At 40.6% G+C, this 19,023-nt stretch overlaps 1 protein-coding gene across 1 annotated transcript; it reads left to right on the forward strand.

The window, feature by feature from the left end:
* The first annotated feature begins 22 nt into the window (after window positions 1-22).
* Window positions 23-18,894, forward strand: acad9 (acyl-CoA dehydrogenase family, member 9). The gene is made up of 18 exons (XM_028576926.1): window positions 23-326; window positions 2,436-2,529; window positions 3,048-3,149; window positions 4,096-4,202; window positions 5,789-5,889; window positions 7,503-7,581; window positions 7,679-7,850; window positions 7,956-8,029; window positions 9,087-9,162; window positions 9,269-9,339; window positions 10,718-10,837; window positions 10,937-11,065; window positions 12,122-12,201; window positions 12,958-13,084; window positions 13,168-13,245; window positions 15,015-15,143; window positions 17,910-17,982; window positions 18,288-18,894. The coding sequence occupies exons 1-18, from the start codon at window positions 144-146 to the stop codon at window positions 18,386-18,388; spliced, it is 1,896 nt and encodes a 631-aa protein (XP_028432727.1). The 5' UTR covers window positions 23-143; the 3' UTR covers window positions 18,389-18,894.
* The last annotated feature ends 129 nt before the right edge of the window (window positions 18,895-19,023 follow it).

Raw genomic sequence — 19,023 nt, forward strand, 5'->3', positions numbered from 1 at the left:
CTGTTTACGAGGGTCTTTGAAGATATCCTAACCGTGTGTTTACGTCATCAGCGTGCGACAGAAACGGGTGAAAGGTCTCCGGTGGTTGTATATGTAACACACCACAACACCCATGGACTAACGTTAGAGTTCACGCTACGAGAATGATGAATGTAAACCGATTTGTCGTCTTGTCGAAGTCCGTTCATATCGGACGGCGGCTGCTCGCCGGTAACGCGAGGCATGCTGGGAAAGAAGCGCTTCACCTTTGGCAGCGGAGGTCCTTTAAAACGCACCCCAGAAACCTGGCTTATGCCAAGGACTTGTTCCTCGGTCAGGTCAACAAGGTAACTGTTGCACTGTGTTAGGCTACCGAGCTAGCTAGTTCAAGCTAACCCCAATCAGTTCTCTGTTCTCTGCAGATGCGACTATGGGTCTGCTGGTGGTTTCAGTGGGACTGTTAGGGACATAGAAACTAATACTACTAATACTGCCATTCAAAGAGTTAGTTAGTGGCATCACCCAAGCCGAATACATGTAACTAATTAGGACTTCTCAGTTGGACTTCTTTGGCAAGTTTAGTCTTTAAGACAGCAAAAACTGTCCTGTCCCGTTAGTAGTGTCCTGAGGAGTGTCCCGGGACAGTTAGACACTGTCCTGTACATTGTCCTGTGACTCCCAGACACTGTCCTGTGACTCCATGACTGTCCCGGGACAGTCAGACACTGTCCTGTACACTGTCCTGTGACTCCCATACCTGATGTCCTGACAGTCATGGAGTCACAGGACAGTGTCTAACTGTCCCGGGACACTCCTCAGGACACTATTAACAGGACAGGACAGTTTTTGCTGCCACTGCTTCTCCAAAAAGCTTAAAGACAAAACTTGCCAAAGAAGTCCAACTGAGAAGTCTTAATTTAGGGCTGTCCTCGACTAAAGAAATTCTTAGTCGACTAACACTTATAGGATTTTGTTGACTAATCGATTAGTTGATTTAATTGACAGAGCTGTGCGCTTTGAGAGGTGGTTAAGACTAGAAAAGCACAATATAAATGTACTTAATTAACCATCTGTGAAACTGAGTTTCTCCACAATTAATCCTGCAAAAGCACCACTTTAAATCTTGTGTTTACCATAAATGTGCTGAGAAGTTTCTTGGAAATGAGTAATTAAGCATAAATAAGCATAAAAAATGACTAATCGACTAAAGAAATCTTAGTCGACTAAGACCAAAACGACCGATTAGTCGACTAATCGACTAAGAGGTGGCAGCACTATCTTATTTAGTTACATATTATCAGACACTGTCCTGTACACCGTCCCGGGACAGTCAGACACTGTCCTGTGACTCCATGACTGTCAGGCATGGGAGTCACAGGACAGTGTCTGGTAGTCACAGGACAGTGTCTGACTGTCCCGGGACAGTGTCTGACTGTCTCAGGACACTACTAACAAGACCGGACAGTTTTTGCTGCCACTGCTGCTGGCTTTTTGAGTGTAATTTATTATCCACTTTAGTAATAACGGTCCGAAATTATGTGAAAAAGAGACGCAAACTACCAAAATGTGACACAACGCGACTACAAAGAGACGCAAAATCCCTCAAAGAGACACAAAATGTATGGGGGAAATTGCATTTCTATTATAAAGGTAACATTTACTTGAAGAAGGACGCCTAAACCCCGTCAAATATGCGCACCTACGTCGTCCACAAACCTAGGGAAAACACTGTCATATAATTCTGGATTAAAGGGATACCTTTGTCATTTTAAACCAGCTTGGGGCAACATGTGCAGATGAGTGGAGCAGGGAGGAATGCACTAATACAGCTGTGCCTTTCCTACTATGACATGTCAAAATGTCTGCCTATTCCCAATTGTAAAATTTTGACCTCAACTGTCAATTGCAGCAGAGCACAGACTATGCCAGCCTATGGACTTGGTTCTTCTGGTTTCCTTACAGTCATTTTGATCAGACATACAGTACAGTGGCTTCGGAAAGTACACGTTTTACTGTAGATTTCATTTTATATTGATAACATTTTACCTTTTTTTGCCCATCAATAACCTACCAGAGCCGTAATATTATACAGTCCAAAAATAGATTCAAGAAAAAAATACTTTTCCGTTACAGAAAGATATACTGAATATATTAATGGGGGTGTACACACAGTGTAAGGTATTGTATGACTTACAATTTTTTTATGCTGTATATGCATATCTATCAGTTTGTGCTGTAATAATAGGATATTGTAAAGCAGAGGCAGGATTTTATAACCATTATGCTTCTGCCTGCTCCTTCTCCAACTCATCCTTTTTGTTTCTTCTTGGATGGAATCGTATTGATTTGTAAATGCGTTTTTATTTGATTTTTTTTCTTTTAAAGTATGTTGATTGTTCGAGATAAAAAATTTAGATAATAAAAAAATAATCTAAAATCGTGCGTTTGTCCTCCAGGCTGAGGTCTTCCCTTATCCAGAAATTGGAAATGAAGAAGCTGAGGAGATCAGCCAGCTTGTTGCACCTGTGGAAAAGTTCTTCAGTGAGGAAGGTGAGAAAGGAGATGTGATGAATGCATGAGTTAACCCTTGTGAGGTGTTCGGGTCTGTGGGACCTGTTTTCAATGTTTGTTAAAAGAAAAATTATTCCATTTATTATTTCTTCTAACTCAAACTCACTGGCTTTGGCTTATTTTCTGTGAAGAACATAAAAAATAACTTATTTTCAATGACTGCACACAGATCCTGGAGGTTACCGGCTCCATCTAGCCTACTGCTCCCAATAAGTGATAAAATAACGCCAACATGTTCCTATCTACATGTTGTGATTTGTATTGTCACAGCGTGTACAAATAACAAGGTTGCATGACTGGGAACTATATTCTCAGAAAGGCGAAGCACTGCTACTTTTGCTACTTGGGCGGAGTGATTTTGCGTTTCAGGTTTTGTGCTGATCACTCCGCCCAAGTAGCCGTGCAAATGCTGTATAGTTTACATTTTATGCGTGAATATTGCTCTTGCTATGTAATTTGATGAATTGACAATAAATGACCGTTTACTGTGATTTCAGTTGACTCAGCGAAGATTGACCGAGAAGCCAAAATCCCTCCCGAGACTTTGAATGGGTTGAAGGAGCTCGGGCTGTTTGGAATCATGGTTCCTGAGGAGTACGGTAAGATGATTGTGACCTGTAGCTCATTGCACCAGCTGTTTGTAAGTTGAAACTTAGCCTACTTATAACACAAGTGTTTGCTAAGTAGATATTACACAATTAAAACCAATCAAAACAGGTGTTACGCCTACACAAACTAGTTCATAGATTAGTACTGTTTTGCATTGAGTACTTCTACTCTTAATACTTTAAAGTGCTTATATTATGCATGTTATAGGTCTACAAAGTGAAAAAGCCCAAAGACCCTCCTAAAGGGACTTACCATCTCCAACAGAAAACACTGTTCACCAACTGCTCCAAACAGCTCTATTGTAGTCCAGCCTTTACTTCAGAGACCAACGTGGTCACTTTGGAACACACGTTATAATGCTCGCCTAGCTGCTAGCATGGTACACCCTCATACTCTGCTTCTGACTGGCTAGTAGTCCTTACCTAGGTACTGAGCATGTGCCACTCCCAACAAAGATAGTACAGAAGTGCGATGTCTCACTCTGTAGCTAAAACAGAGAGCTCAACACACAGGGTGAAAAGAGGAGCTGCAGCAATGTGCAATACAACAAAAATATGGTGTTTTCTGAAAATTAAACCATGTAAACCTATTCTGGTACAACCTCTAAATACAATTATGAACCTGAAAATGAGCATAATATGGGCACTTTAAGTACATTTTCCTGATGATACTTGACATACTTTTACCTAAGTAACTTTTTCAATGCAGGACTTTGACTTGTAACATAATATTTTTACAGTGTGGTATTAGTACTTTTAATTAAGTAAAGGATGTGAATACTTCTTCCCCCGCTGTGCATCACTACAGTTTATACACAGCTCTGAGTTTAAAATGGCACCACAACCATTTCTCTCACATGCCCATGCAAGTTAGAAATACAGTAGTAGTCCCACTGAGTTTTAGTGGCAAAAATCTTTATTTTTGTGTTCACCCCAGGGGGTCTCGGGTTGTCTAACACCGTGTATGCCCGACTGGCAGAGATCACCTCATTAGATGGCTCTATTGCTGTAACACTGGCTGCACATCAGGCCATTGGGCTGAAGGTAAGAAATAAAACCATGTAACAGGTACGGCTGGATTCAAATATTTGTTCGATGGGTAGGTATTTGATTTTCAATTTGGTATTAAAGGTGCCCTGTCACACAAAACCGTTTTTACTTGCATTTTATGTCATATGTGTTTGTGTTATGTTGAATGTGAAAATGAACTTTGACCTCCTCTGTCAGCTCTAGACACAGAAATAAGCAGAGAAATCAGACCAATCTGGTCGGTCTGACATCATGTTGCCTGAGCTCATTACTATTCATGAGCTCGCCCAGTTGGGCTGGGTAAAGGATTCTGACAGCCAGACTCTCATTGGCTAGCTGCTAGCCAATCAGATTCAAACAGCTTAGCTTGTTGAATATTAATGAGAACTGGCACAAATCGAGGCGAGTCTTCCTGCAGGCTTTCTATACCACGCTAGAATGGCTTGAAACAAGGTAACCAAGGCATTTTTTCCACAAAATATGTTACAGAGTCCATGGTAGAATTTCAGACATCACCACAAAGTCATGAAATACTTATGGCAGGGCACCTTTAAAGCTGCTGGCTAATTAAAGGACAATTTCGGCGCATAATGACCCTAGGGGTTAACAACATATGTGTACCGAGCCGACCGTTCTCTGGGATATGTTGTCATGCTAATCGAATGTGTCTCTAGCTTTAAATAAGCTAGCGCAAATGGCTGATTAGCTTATAACGCTAGTCGTCGGGGCAGAGGGTAAAGTTATAAGAAATCGCTATTTCTACACCGTTAACAAGGCAGAGGGTAAATCACTATTTTCTACCATTAACAAGGCTTAAAATAGCATCACACTTCCACAGTAACATAATGAGGGTCCCTACATAAAAACAGAAGCATTGAGAACTTTGTAAGTGTACAGACAGTTTATTAAAAAGATAGTTTATAAAGACAGTAGCGTTCACGTATACGGGCAGGCGCCATCTCGGGATAATAGTCACGACCAGTCGAACGACGAACATCGTGCAACAAGTAACGTAGCTCAAGCACGCCGTTCGTCATTCCGTTCATTTGGATCCTCGTTAGTGGTATAGAAATAGCGATTTCTTTTTACTTTACCCTCTGGCCCGACGACTAGCATCATAAGCTGATCCTCGGTTTGCGCTAGCTTGTTTAAAGCTAGAGACACACTTGATTAGCATGAAAACATATCCCAGAGAATGGACGACTCGGTACACATGTTATTAACCCCTAGGGTCATTATGCAGCACTATGTCATCCATCTATGTCATACATTGGATATGTGGAGTTACAAGCCAGCAGTGGGATGTTTGTAGAAGTCTGTTTGGTTAACGTTCTACTGCAGCAGCCTGGGGTCGTTTTCAGGCCATTTGATAAAGGTAAAGATAGTACGACGTTCATAATGATAAGGCTCTAGTGAGGCGCTGGCTGAGCATTTATTCACATGCGCTGCGTCTGTATTCACTCGTCAGGCAGTCCGGCAAAAACGCAGGTCTTTCCATTTGTTTTGAATGCCTGCAGCAAAAAAGTTAAAACCGATTCAACTTAGAGAGAAAAGCAAGCTGACGTCAACTACGCCGCTAACAGCTGTTTTTGGTGTTTCAGGGGATTCTGATAGCAGGAAGTGAAGCCCAGAAGCAGAAGTATCTGCCCAAACTGGCCTCAGGAGAACACATCGCAGCTTTCTGTCTGACAGAGCCTGGAAGGTAAAGGCACTGAAATCTCTTTTACATCTTGTTGCCAGTGTCCCTCTACAGGACACTGGCATTTGGACAGTCCTGTACGTTTTGTTTTTTCTCGTCATCACCACCCACCTGGACCAAAATGAAGAAAAGATGACACAGTAACCGCAATATTCAAGACGGAGGTATGTCCATCTTTGGTTAATGTATTATAAAGATGGAGGTATGTCTCTCTTTGGTTAATGTATTATAAAGATGGAGGTATGTCTCTCTTTGGCTAATGTATTATAAAGATGGAGGTATGTCTCTCTTTGGTTAATGTATTATAAAGATGGAGGTATGTCTCTCTTAGGTATGTCTCTCTTTGGTTAATGTATTATAAAGATGGAGGTATGTCCCTCTTTGGCTAATGTATTATAAAGATGGAGGTATGTCTCTCTTTGGTTAATGTATTATAAAGATGGAGGTATGTCTCTCTTTGGCTAATATATTATAAAGATGGAGGTATGTCTCTCTTTGGTTAATGTATTATAAAGATGGAGGTATGTCTCTCTTTGGCTAATGTATTATAAAGATGGAGGTATGTCCCTCTTTGGCTAATGTATTATAAAGATGGAGGTATGTCCCTCTTTGGCTAATGTATTATAAAGATGGAGGTATGTCCCTCTTTGGCTAATGTATTATAAAGATGGAGGTATGTCTCTCTTTGGTTAATGTATTATAAAGATGGAGGTATGTCTCTCTTTGTTTAATGTATTATAAAGATGGAGGTATGTCCCTCTTTGGCTAATGTATTATAAAGATGGAGGTATGTCCCTCTTTGGTTAATGTATTATAAAGATGGAGGTATGTCTCTCTTTGGTTAATGTATTTTAAAGATGGAGTCACAACGTAGTGGCCGCAATTTGAGCGACTTGCTCGTATATATTCTGAATGTTCCTGAATGACAGATTGTACGAGTTCGAGAATACTTTGATTAGTTGGTGGAAGTAATTACACATGAATGAACACATTTGTGAAAGAACAAAGGGTTTTTTGCTGAGAATCAACAACAAAAAATTACACAATGGAGCTTTATAGGTTTGTGACTTAATCTTGTATAGCAGTGGCTGGCTGCAAACAGACAGAAATACAAACGTGGCAAAGTACTTCAAATTAAAATGTTTGAGGAGTCTAATTACAACCAATCAGAAAAAAGCAATTTCTGTTGTAAGGGTTGTGATAAAATCTATTCTTTGGTTGCATTTAGCTTAGAGCTGGGCAATATATCAATATTATACCAATAGCATGATATGAGACTAGATATTGGGTTAGATATCTTAGATTTTGGATATTGTAATATTGTGATATGACATAAGTGTCTTTACCTGGTTGAAGAAAGTGATGTACTTTTCTGAACTTACCAGACTGTCCTAGCTGTTCTATTATTTGCCTTAGTCATTATATCCACATTACTGATGATTATTTATCAAAGATGTCATTGTGTAAATATTTTGTGAAAGCACCAATAGTCAACACTACCGTATCGTTGCGGTATCGATATTGTTGTATTTGGTCAAAAATATCGTGATATTTGATTTTCTCCATATCGCCCAGCCCTCATTTAGCTTGACTTACACTCAGTTTGATCTGTTCAGTGGAAGCGATGCAGCCTCCATTCAGACCCGCGCCACCCTGTCAGAAGACTTGAAACATTACCTGATCAGCGGCTCGAAGGTGAGAGCAAACGTTTGATCTGGGCTTCAATATTTCACCCTCTCACATTATCGGTTTTGCCCTAAATTCTAAAGATCCCATCTGTTGGTGTTCCCAGATTTGGATTTCAAACGGAGACATGGCAGATGTTATGACAGTGTTTGCCAGGACGGAGGTGGTTGTGGATGGCGTGAAGAAAGATAAGATTTCGGCATTCATTGTGGAGAGGGCTTTTGGGGGCGTCACCAGCGGCAAGCCTGAGGACAAACTGGGCATCCGAGGCTCCAACAGTAAGCCAGTTGATTTGGATTGAAGGATGAACACATGGGGAGTGGCCTTGGTAGAGTTTGTGCCTTTTCATGTCATTTGTGGTTAAACTGTTTTGACTTTTTCAGCCTGTGAAGTGTCCTTTGACAACGTCCCGGTGCCAGTGGAGAATGTAATAGGAGAAATAGGCGGTGGATTCAAGGTAAGCGTTGTCCTGTTCTTTAACGATCACTATTGCACATGACTGTATCTGGGATGGTGCGTGTCCATTGGCAGCGTCTTGTCCCCGCTTCCTATTCATTAGGCTCGCGGTAGGTTGTGACAAAAAGCTGCGTTCAATAGGGGTGGGAATCACCAGAGGCCTCACAATACAATATCATCACGATACTTATGTCACAATACGATATTATTGCAATATTCTGCGATATATTGCAATGTATTACTTTTTTTCCAACTTCAAATGTCCCCAAAGGAAAATGTTGTCAACATCTGTTTTATCGAAAAAGATAAAAAGATAAATTTGTTCATCTCACTTCAATTGTATTGCTGCAAAATGGGATTGTCAAGCAGACAAACTGACCAACACATATATAATAAAGGTCGATACTTGGCGTCTGTGTATCGATACAGTATTGCCACGAAAAATATTGCAATACTATACTGTATCAATTTTTTCCCCTACCCCTAGCGATGAAGTCGTATAGTCTCAGCTGTTTCCAGCAGCCTTCAGGCTGAACAGGAAGTCACAGACACACTCACATCCTGTTAGGTCAAATTCTGATATAATACAATGTTGTCAGACCCATATATCAGCTTGTACACAGTCTCCAGTTGTTTTTATTATGACAGAGTAGCTGTCAAAAGGCTCGATTCTGAACCAATCTGCTTAGAGCCAGGCTTTTCCCATCATGCCCTGGGTCTTGCAGTCGGTGGAAAACAACTGCGGCGCCTTGATCCAAAAACTGCGTCCGCCTTGATCTTGTGAGGTTATCCTTGCCCACGTGTGTGTGACGTCAGAGCAAGTCGGGATCAAGTCGGACACAAATCTAACAATATTCATTGAATTGAATATAAAAGGCACAGCTATTTTTAAAGTGCCGTTTTCTACTTATATTTTAACTAAAAGAAAAAATATCTCGTGTCGTGATATGTCACAGCCTTTCGCGATGTATTTATTTCGCCAGTTGATAATACTGTGGACACGTACTATAAGGGTGTGTGTTGATTTGTACACCAAAGTTGTGCTTTGTGTTGGACAGGTTGCCATGAACATCCTGAACTCGGGGAGGTTCAGTATGGGCAGTTCTTCAGCTGGAATGATTAAAAAACTGATCGGTAAAAACCCCGTACAGCAGCTGAGATAACTGATAAAGATCTTAGATGTGTGGGTTTTTTATAAAACGTCTTCACTTTGACATCATCTCTGTCTGGCTTTCTGTAGAAATGACCGCAGAGTACGCTGCAACCAGGAAGCAGTTCAACAAAAGCCTGGCTGAATTTGGTATGATTCAGGTACAGTCAACTTTTCCAACTCATCACTCAGTATGTTTACATGCACACTAATATTGCACTATTTGGGGTCATGTAAACAGCATATTCCCTTTTGGATATTACGAATTAGGTCTTTTTCCGAATTTAGCATTTTGACAATAACGCGTGTGATATGCCGGAATTATTCTTTGGACATTCGGAATATGTGTCCCAATCAGGGTTTTCACCGCAATTTGCGACAGTTTACGGCTAAAGATGGCCTGATAGCATTTTTTGCTTCCAGATACCGTTTCTGATACCTGAAGTTGCGTATCGGCCCATACCGAGTACCAATCCGATACCAGTGTGTCATATATTTTATTATGTTTTAACAACTTAATACTACTATCTCTGTATGGATGTGATATGATGTATAACAGCTGTATACTACTATCTCTGTATGGATGTGATATGATGTATAACAGCTGTATACTACTATCTCTGTATGGATGTGATATGATGTATAACAGCTGTATACTACTATCCCTGTATGGATGTGATATGATGTATAACAGCTGTATACTACTATCTCTGTATAGATGTGATATGATGTATAACAGCTGTATGCTACTATCTCTGTATAGATGTGATATGATTTCTATCTGTGTTGTCTGTCTGGCTCAGGTTAAACTCTTTGTAAAACATGAACAAACACGAACAATGAATGCCCCAGAACTTTCTTTTATTCTCCAGTTTGACATTCAGTTATAACGGAAAAAGAACCTAAATAAACTACTTTAACGTAGATTTTCTTAAGGGCTTTATTACATGGTATCAGATCAGTGCATAAACGCCAGTACTTACCGATACCAGCGTTTTAGGCAGTATCGGAGCCGATACCGATACTGCTATCTCTATTTACGGCTTATGGTCAGCTTTGTGCGTTGCTGTGGTTGTTGTACACAAACCAACCAGCCAACAGTTTGCAGGGCTGCGGTAGAGATGCATGCCCAAAAGAAAAGCCCACATCTCCGTTCAGAAGGAGAAACACAGCTACTTTTAAACATTATGAAAGACTTGAATATCAACAGGTTTTTGGATGTGCACAAGCATCGCAACGGCAACCTTTTTAAGAAGGTAGTTGAAGGAATGAAAGAGTGATGCTGTGTTTGCACGGTCAAACAGGTCCGCCACCAGTGGACAACTTTGAAAAAAATCCTATTTTGAACAGGAATAGTAGTAGAATATTCAATTTCATTAGTCATGTACACAGCTTAAACTGAATATTATATTTTTCAGCATAAGGGCGAAAACTGGAATATTATGTGCACGTAAACATAGTCAGTGAATCCTGTAAATAATCTTCACCACTCTGTGTGATCAGGGGTGAATAAGGTGTGTTTTTGCCCTGTTACTGCAGGAGAAGTTTGCATTGATGGCTCTTAATGCCTTTGTGATGGAGAGCATGGCGTACCTGACAGCAGGGATGATGGATAGACCGGGGCTTCCAGACTGCTCTCTAGAGGCTGCCATGGTTAAGGTTAGATGGCTCTGTCATTAAACTTTGTTTCTATCAAATTTAAACCTTTAACATTAAAACAAAATGTCTCATGATGTGTATTCTTGATCTTCTGTTCAGGTGTTCAGCTCAGAGGGAGGCTGGATTTGTACCAGTGAAGCTCTTCAGATCCTCGGAGGTCTGGGTTATACGAAGAACTACCCCTACGAGCGCTACGTCAGGGACTGTCGCATCCTGCCTATATTTGAGGTACTCTTAATAGTTATTCAGTCATTAAAATCAGGTCCATAGATATAGGGTTGGGTACCGAAACCCGGTGCCAACATTGTCGGTTCCTAAACGACTGGTATCTACCGGACTGAATGACGACGACGATTTTGGTGGCACCTAAAGGCCTGTGCTGCACTTTGGTGCTCAGAAACGGAATTTACAGGCAACGGAAGCATCGATGCATGTGACGCTAGTTAACACTACACCTGGCAGCCGGTAACATTAGCCTACCGTTAGCTAGCAGCTGGCTTAAACAAGGTTAAAATGTGGACAGCTAAACGGTGCAAAGTGTGTCTGTATTTCACTGGAAAGGACCGGCAGGACCGACAGGACTTAATGGTGCGTTCAATTGCACCTTGTAAGCTTATGATGCATTCAAAGTTGTTGTAAAATACTCTTCTGTCTTTTTAGTGGTTGTTCTTTTTGTCGTTTCACAGCAAATGACTGTTAAATAAGTTATTGTTATTGCCATTTGGCCTTCGCAATAAACAAGCCGTGAAATTATATAAAAATAATTATATTCAGACATTTTCACACAGTTTGTTTTGTAGAGAGTCAAACATTTCTTTCTGCTGCACTGCTCTACTGTAGTTGGTTTGTTAAGATGACCCGTTCTCTAAGTGGCCACCAGGTGGCACATTTGACTTTATAAACAAAGGTCTTACATGGATTATTGTTTAGTGTTCTCTTTGTAGTTGGATGAATGGACTGAGCAGCTGTTTATCAGCTATTTAAACATTTATTTTTCATATGTGTCATATACAGTAAGTTGTGAATCAATCATAATCAGTCAAATCAGAATTTTTAACGTTTTTTTAAATGAGATTGTCCATGTTTTATTGATAGGACAATGTGGAACTCTTGGAAAATATCAAAATGTAGTGTGGTGCCCTGTTATCCCACAGTACACCCGCACACACATACGCCACCTTTTTATCGTGTTCTTCGTGGCCTGTATTGCCACCTAGTACATATGTAGTATAATAGATGTGAAGTTGATGGCATGCCGTGTTTGGATTCTGTTGCTGTTTCCAGGGTACCAACGAAATCCTGAGGATGTACATCGCTCTCACTGGAATGCAGTACGCCGGCAAAGTCCTCACAGGGAAAATAAAGTAAGAATATGACTTTGTTTTATCGTTTACACATAATCATTTGTTCCATTGTTATTATAAAAAAATATTTCATAGTATTATATTGGTTTTGGTGCAGCTTTAAATGAAAGGTTTCTCTGGTCTTAAAGGCTGCATCTCAGGTAAAATATGTCATTTTCAGAGATAATTAGATGGAAATCTGTGAGGTCTTGATTAAATTTTCTTGTGTGTAAAGGCCCAGATAGACTAGCTTTTTAACAGTGCGTACGCGTAGACAAGCGGCGGCGGCGTGAACGGCAGTGTTTACATCCTTGCCTGCATACTTTGCGTGTACCTGGAGGATTTAACGTATATCCAGTAGTTGGGGTTAGCCATTTCACCTTGAGTGGTTAGGGGATTGGTCAGGGGACAAGACCTGTACATGTAAGCACAGACGCCTGGCCAATAGTAGTGTGTGCGTGTCCATAGTGGGGAAAAAAATATTGCCTCCTGGGTTGGAGTGTGGAACAGTAGCTGTCAGATGATATACCGCCCCCACGTTCATGTGCAAATGCATCTTGTGGATGCGTAGCGTTAATTTCTGAAGACGTGCATGACCTACGCTCCAAATGAATGCGGGATATGTGTGACTGCCATCTTGTGTACGCGTAGTTAAAAGCACTTATATCTGGGCCTTAAGTAGGCCTTAATACCATCAAGTTTGTGTAATTCATGAAAACATCCACATGGGTCTTTAGCTAGTCTTTAGTCACGGTCTTTTCTCTGCTCTGCCTGCAGGGAGATGAAGAAAGGAAATATAGGTCTGGCTTTGGGCATGCTGGGTAAGAAACTGAGGAGCTCATTCGGAAGTTCAGCGGACCTCGGCCTGACAGGAAAAGACGGAGTGGTGCATCCCAGCTTGGCAGTAAGAACTTTTTTTTTGACCTTTTTAAAGGATACATTTTCTGTAGGTGTGTTCGTTGAGGCTCAGGAGTTTTCTGTTTGCAGGAAAGTGCAAAGAAGTTTGAACAGAATGTCGGCCTTTTTGGATCGACTGTGGAGAGCCTGCTGTACAGATATGGAAAGGTAACATTTGATTGATTTTACATTCTGGAAAAAACAGCGATCAGATTTTACTGCTCAAATGTTTCCCTTGAACTACTTTTCCAATCCGTGTGTTCTCTTTTTCTTCCTTCACTGTGCTTTTGTAATCACGGCTTCCTCGCATCTTGGAAACAGGGTCAGCTTTCCAAACCCTTACTTTGTGTATCATTCACCTCTATTTCGATCCAATATATGAGAAGTGTCCTCGGGGGGCTTTTATTACACTGCATTCTTCAGACCGTGAGCATTTAAGTCCAAACTGCTTAAAGCAACAGTTTGTAACTTTTATAAAAATAGACTTTTGTCACATTTGCTGAAACTGTCGCTCTATCCTGACTGTAGTCATGACACACATAATCTGTGAAGGAGAACAACCAATCATAGCCGAGGATTCTTTAACGTAGTGTCAATGACCGCACGTGTCAAACTAGACAGCAGCGCTGATCAAAGTCGAGCCAAAACCGAGCACCGGCCAACCAGCCAGGGAACACTTTCTCATTTGACAGCTGAACAGTTCGCTAAAATATGTTTCTGGAAACATTTGGGGCCAGAAATATGCAATGCAGCAACAGAAGCTTGATTCATATTTGATCAGTGCTGCCTAGTTTGATTGGAGTTCAGGGGAATTTTACAATGCCATTAGTAGCACTAGGAGGAGGCAGAAGAACATGATTTTTTTTTTAGAGCTGCCCCCTTTTAGTCGAATAGTCGACTAATTGGTCATTTTGCTCTTAGTCGAATACGATTTCTTTAGACGATTTAGTCCATTTTGTTATGCTTTTTCATGCTGAATGGCTTTTTTCCAAGAAACTTATCAGCATATCTCTGGGAAACCCAAGGGAACCAAGTGTTTTATGACTGCATTTTCTGTCACATATATTATTTGTGACAGAAATCTGGTAAGGATGCCCCTGGGCGCCTCCCTAAGGGAGGTGTTCCTCGGATAAGCGGACGAAGAAGAATGGATGGATATTTGTGAGAATTTACACAATAAAGTTGTGTAAAAAATAAATAATACTTGAAGCAAAGTAATGTGCCCGTTCCGAACAGACACGTGCTCGAAACCGGCACTGCACCGGTTTTTATAAAAGTTACCAACTGTGGCTTTAAAGGTGCTGTAGGTAGGATTGTGAAGATCCAGGACTTAGCCAAAACATTTCAACATTGACAACTTCTCAGTCCCTCCCCCATTTCTGCTAAAGCCCAAACAGTCTCCTAAGCCCCTCCCCCCACAAGGGAGAATGAATGTGTGTGCATGAGCAGTGACTGACACACAGTTAGACGTATAAGTAATGATCAACAACGAGTTAATAGTAAAATCCCATTCGCTGTTTGGGACCCAAGGCGTTGCTAACTTCTGGGTTGGCATACAAAAATACATCGTCCCTGCAGCACTCTGTAGGTATCACATATTAGCCCAGATGTCATCGTGGTGTCTGTGTGGACTCTGTCAAACAACCTCCAAACGCAGGAAGTAATTAATCACAACTTAAAAAGGAAAAAAAAGCTAAATCCAAACAGTTTCCTAAGAAGTTGTGAGATATCAGCCAAGCTAAGAACACATTTCTGGGAAAAGTCTTCCTCAATGCCATATGGGCTGAGGATTGAAGAAAATGATTTACACACTGTATTACAGAGACACATTTAATTTCTGAGGTTGGAAATGATTGATAATTGAAGTGTGTGTGTGTGTGTGTGTGTGTGTTTGTGTGTTTGTGTGTGTTTATTTTTTTCCCCATTGATGTTGTCAGACCATAGTGGATGAACAGCTTGTCCTGAAGAGAGTAGCAGATGTGATGATCAACCTCTACGCTATGACTGCTGTCCTGTCCAGAACCAGCCGCTCCATCAGCATCGGGCTCAGGAATCACGACCACGAGGTGTGTACAGTACACACACACACACACACACACACACACACACACACACACACACACACACACACACACACCACGGCTTTAATTAAGACTAGGGCTGGGCGAAGTGGAGAAAATGAGATATCACAATATTCTTGACTAAATAACTTGATTTTGCAATGATATTGTAGGGTTGACAATTGCTTCTTTAACAAAATATAATAGATTTTAGATAAATAATCGTCAACATTTTAGATATAATGACTAGAGTTAGGGTTAGGGTTCATGACAGTGTCATGTAACTCTTACATAGATACCTTCAAGTGAAGCGTTACCGCCCTCTGCTCTGGTTGAAGGTGGGCCGGAGCTTTTGATGGGAATTCATTAAGTCACAAATCTTTTCTACCAATAAGAATGATAAAGCTGTCATTTGTCCCGCCCTATCAGGTGCAACAAAGCTAATGAGAGCCTCAGGAAGATGTCAATCAATCAGTCTACACACACCCAAGCTGTGTTCCAAACCATTCCCTATCACGGACATAGTGCACTATATAGTAGAGGGCTGGGAATCACCAGAGGCCTCACGATACGATATCATCACGATACTTATGTGACGATACAATATTATTGCGATTTTAAAGATATTGTAATATTCTGCGATATATTGCAATTTATTAACTTTTTTCCAACTTCAAATTTTTCCCAACTTCAAATGATGTCCCCCAATAGAAAACTTTGTCAACATCTGTTTTATCTAAAAAGACACATTTCTCTGTTTGTTCATCTCACTTCAGTTGTATAGCTGCAAAATGGGATTGTCAAGCAGACAGACTGACCAACAACATTTATGACCAAAGATTGATACTTGGCGTCTGTGTGTCGATACAGTATTGCCACGGAAAATATGCGATACTATGCTGTATCGATTTTTTTCCCCACCCCTACTACATAGCGTGTTCGCCATTTTGCAGTGGTGTTCGAATTCTCCACGGTAAATTTCATTCGCTATATAGTCTACTATAAAATACCCACAATGCACTGCTAATTTGAATGTACCTACGATGTACCCTACATTTTACACCCGTATACCACAATACAACGCGGCCTTGTTTTCCCGGAGGAGAAGAAGAAGAAGAAATCACCACGAAAACTGGAAAGGAAAAATGGAGCGGGCTTTGGATTCTAAACAGTGTAAATGTAAAATATAACATGCATGGATTTCTTCACATTAGCTCGGCATATCCATGTGGGAACTTGCCGTTGGAGAACTTTTGGGAAGGGGCGAACATACTGGTTAGCTGATTGGTTGATTTGGCCCGTCTATCGCCAACATAGGTGGCAATAGACGGATGGTTTATCCAATCAGATCAACGATGAAAATACAACCACAAGCCAGGCTACCCCTGCTGCTGCAGGCAAAGCATAGCTCGTTAGCTCAGCAAGCTAGCAGCATGTCGGTAAAGGATATTTGCCGTTTGTGTAACGAGAATTTAGGAATAAAAGAATAAAAGGCACCATTTCAGGTTCCCGGACCATATTCCAAAAGAAACAGCCAAGAGAAAAAAACATTAGCGAGCAGTTAACAGAATTAGGGCTACCGCTGGCTGAAAATCCTGGTTAGCTGATTGGATAAACCATCTGTCTATCACCACCTAAACCCACCTCAAAACCAACACTGATTGGTCGGTTGTTTGGCCAACGGCTCCAAATTTTCTCTATCTGAAGATGCCAGACTGATCTGCGAGTGGAAAACTGGAGCTCGCCAGATCAGGACGGTCTCACGAGGCTAGGGCGTGCCAGCCTCCGTCACACCAACAACGCCCGCATCTCTTCTAACTTTGCGTGCTTTTCTTCTTCTTCTTCTTTTTTGTTACAAACAAACATGTTTATTAGGCCTGTCGTCTGCATGTGCTTTGACTTGTTAACTCCAATAGCTAGTATAAATATTATTAGTAGAGGTGTAACCTGTGCTGCTCCACCTTCATGGGGAAAACAGATCTTATGAAAGCAGATGTAGGCGAAGAAGGACACTAATTGTAGGTTAATGTGTGCTGTGTGTAATCCCAAACAGTGATGCAGAACACACACACACACACACACACACACACACACACACACACACGCTCAACAGAGAGACATTAAAGAAGGCAGTGAATGCTTTGTATTATCCTCTTTTGCAACACCCAGATGGGCTGCCCTGTGTATTCCTCTCCACTGTAGCTACAGGCAGAAATGTCAGCAAACACGCAACAGCCCACCTTTGGCATTTTATGTAAAACACACACCGAATCTGTAGAGATCCTGTCGAACTGAATTCCAAAGATAGTCATTTTGGAAATGGTGGTTTTAAAGTAATTCAAACCAAGTTCTGAATTATTTTAAAAGCAAGTATGGCTTTAATGTATAAACTTTCATCCACTGCGATGATAAAAGCTTGGTTTGGTTTTGTACCTGTTGGGTTTGACTCATAGCCACGATGTGTAGAAAAGTGCTAATCCGACATATGTTTATGAAATAAAAACCTCTGGGTTATTGATGAATACTTGTGCCTGATGTTTCCACATGTTGTGTTGTGCGTTTGAAGACGAAAATTAAACCCAAACGTGTTTGCGATCGCCTCACTTTATTTTTATTTATTTTTTTATGATTACTTTCAGACTTTCTGTGCTTTTAACTGGCGTCTGCATCATATTTAGTTTTCATTTTTGTGTTTTCCAGTTCCAGGATTCATGTCTGCAGGTTTTGATGAATGAAAGAGGGTTGTTCATTTATTTTTAATTTTTTTTCTAGGTGCTGCTCGCAAACACATTCTGCGGCGACGCTTTCTTCAAGAACAATTACTTGATGACTCAGTTGCAAAAACGTAAGTACAACACAAAATGGTAATTGAGAACAGCCCCTTGCCTCTTTTTTTTTTTTTTTTTTTTTTTTTACTGCATCTCAGTACAAAAGACTTGCATATGTTGCGGAATTTCCCCAACACACCCCACATACCAACACTCAAACCCCTCGCTGCTTTTCGTTTTCACACTGTGCGTGTGTTTTTTTTTTTTTTTAATGACCTAATGTAATCCAGAGTTATCCGGTGACATGAGCCAGACAAATGAGAATGTTTTTGTATTTCACAAATGAAAGTTGTTTTGTAATTCCCATGTCGATCTGTTCCAGACTCTCCTGAGAACAACGATGCCAACATCAAGAAGATCGCCAGGGAGGTCTTGGAGAAGAGAGCCTACGTCTGCTCCCACCCTCTTGAAAGAACATACTGAGCTCTCCCAATGTGACCATAATACTGTGTCTCCTCTATTCTGATTGGACGATATGGACAAGGACAATTCACAGTTCCAATGCTTAGTCTTCTGTGTTCTTTTAGTACTTTCTTCGGTTGAGATTATTTTTTACACAACTAATAAATTAAGAGATTTATATTAGTAGTTAGTGTATTTTATTAACCTATGCTTAACCTTTGGGAAATGGGGGCGTTCTCTTCTGATGGCATTAAATGAGTTTTAATGAAAGTGCTCTTCAAGTTTACTTCTATAATTCATTATTGCACAAGATAGTTTTAATGCTTAAAAGAGAGAAGAGGCATACTTTTAACCAGTGATGCTCATGGAAGGGAATACAATTACAATACAATACAATGTTTACAATACAATTATAAACATAAGTTTATAAAAAGTGATTAAAAAGGCCTTTAAGTCCTCCCGCCCAATACGTAACTTTCTTTTTCTCGGTCCAAATAAAAAAAAAATATTCTGCCGCTTTTCCCCGATGTTTTTGTCGTTTTTGAAGGTTTTTCCGTCATTTTTGTCACAACATTCTTTTATAAAAAAAAAATTTCAGATGCTACAAAATTTAATTAAACACCCAAATTCGGGGCGACCTGGGTTCGAATCCGACC

Source organism: Perca flavescens, chromosome 4, assembly GCF_004354835.1.
Source record: "Perca flavescens isolate YP-PL-M2 chromosome 4, PFLA_1.0, whole genome shotgun sequence".
Taxonomy (NCBI): Eukaryota; Metazoa; Chordata; class Actinopteri; order Perciformes; family Percidae; genus Perca; species Perca flavescens.

Excerpts from the sequence above, each read along its gene's own strand:
- acad9 (XM_028576926.1), top strand. The coding sequence starts at position 144 with ATGATGAATGTAAACCGATTTGTCGTCTTGTCGAAGTCCGTTCATATC. Across the intron at positions 2,530-3,047 it reads AAAGTTCTTCAGTGAGGAAG|TTGACTCAGCGAAGATTGAC; the intron begins GTGAGAAAGGAG and ends CTGTGATTTCAG. Across the intron at positions 4,203-5,788 it reads ATCAGGCCATTGGGCTGAAG|GGGATTCTGATAGCAGGAAG; the intron begins GTAAGAAATAAA and ends TTGGTGTTTCAG.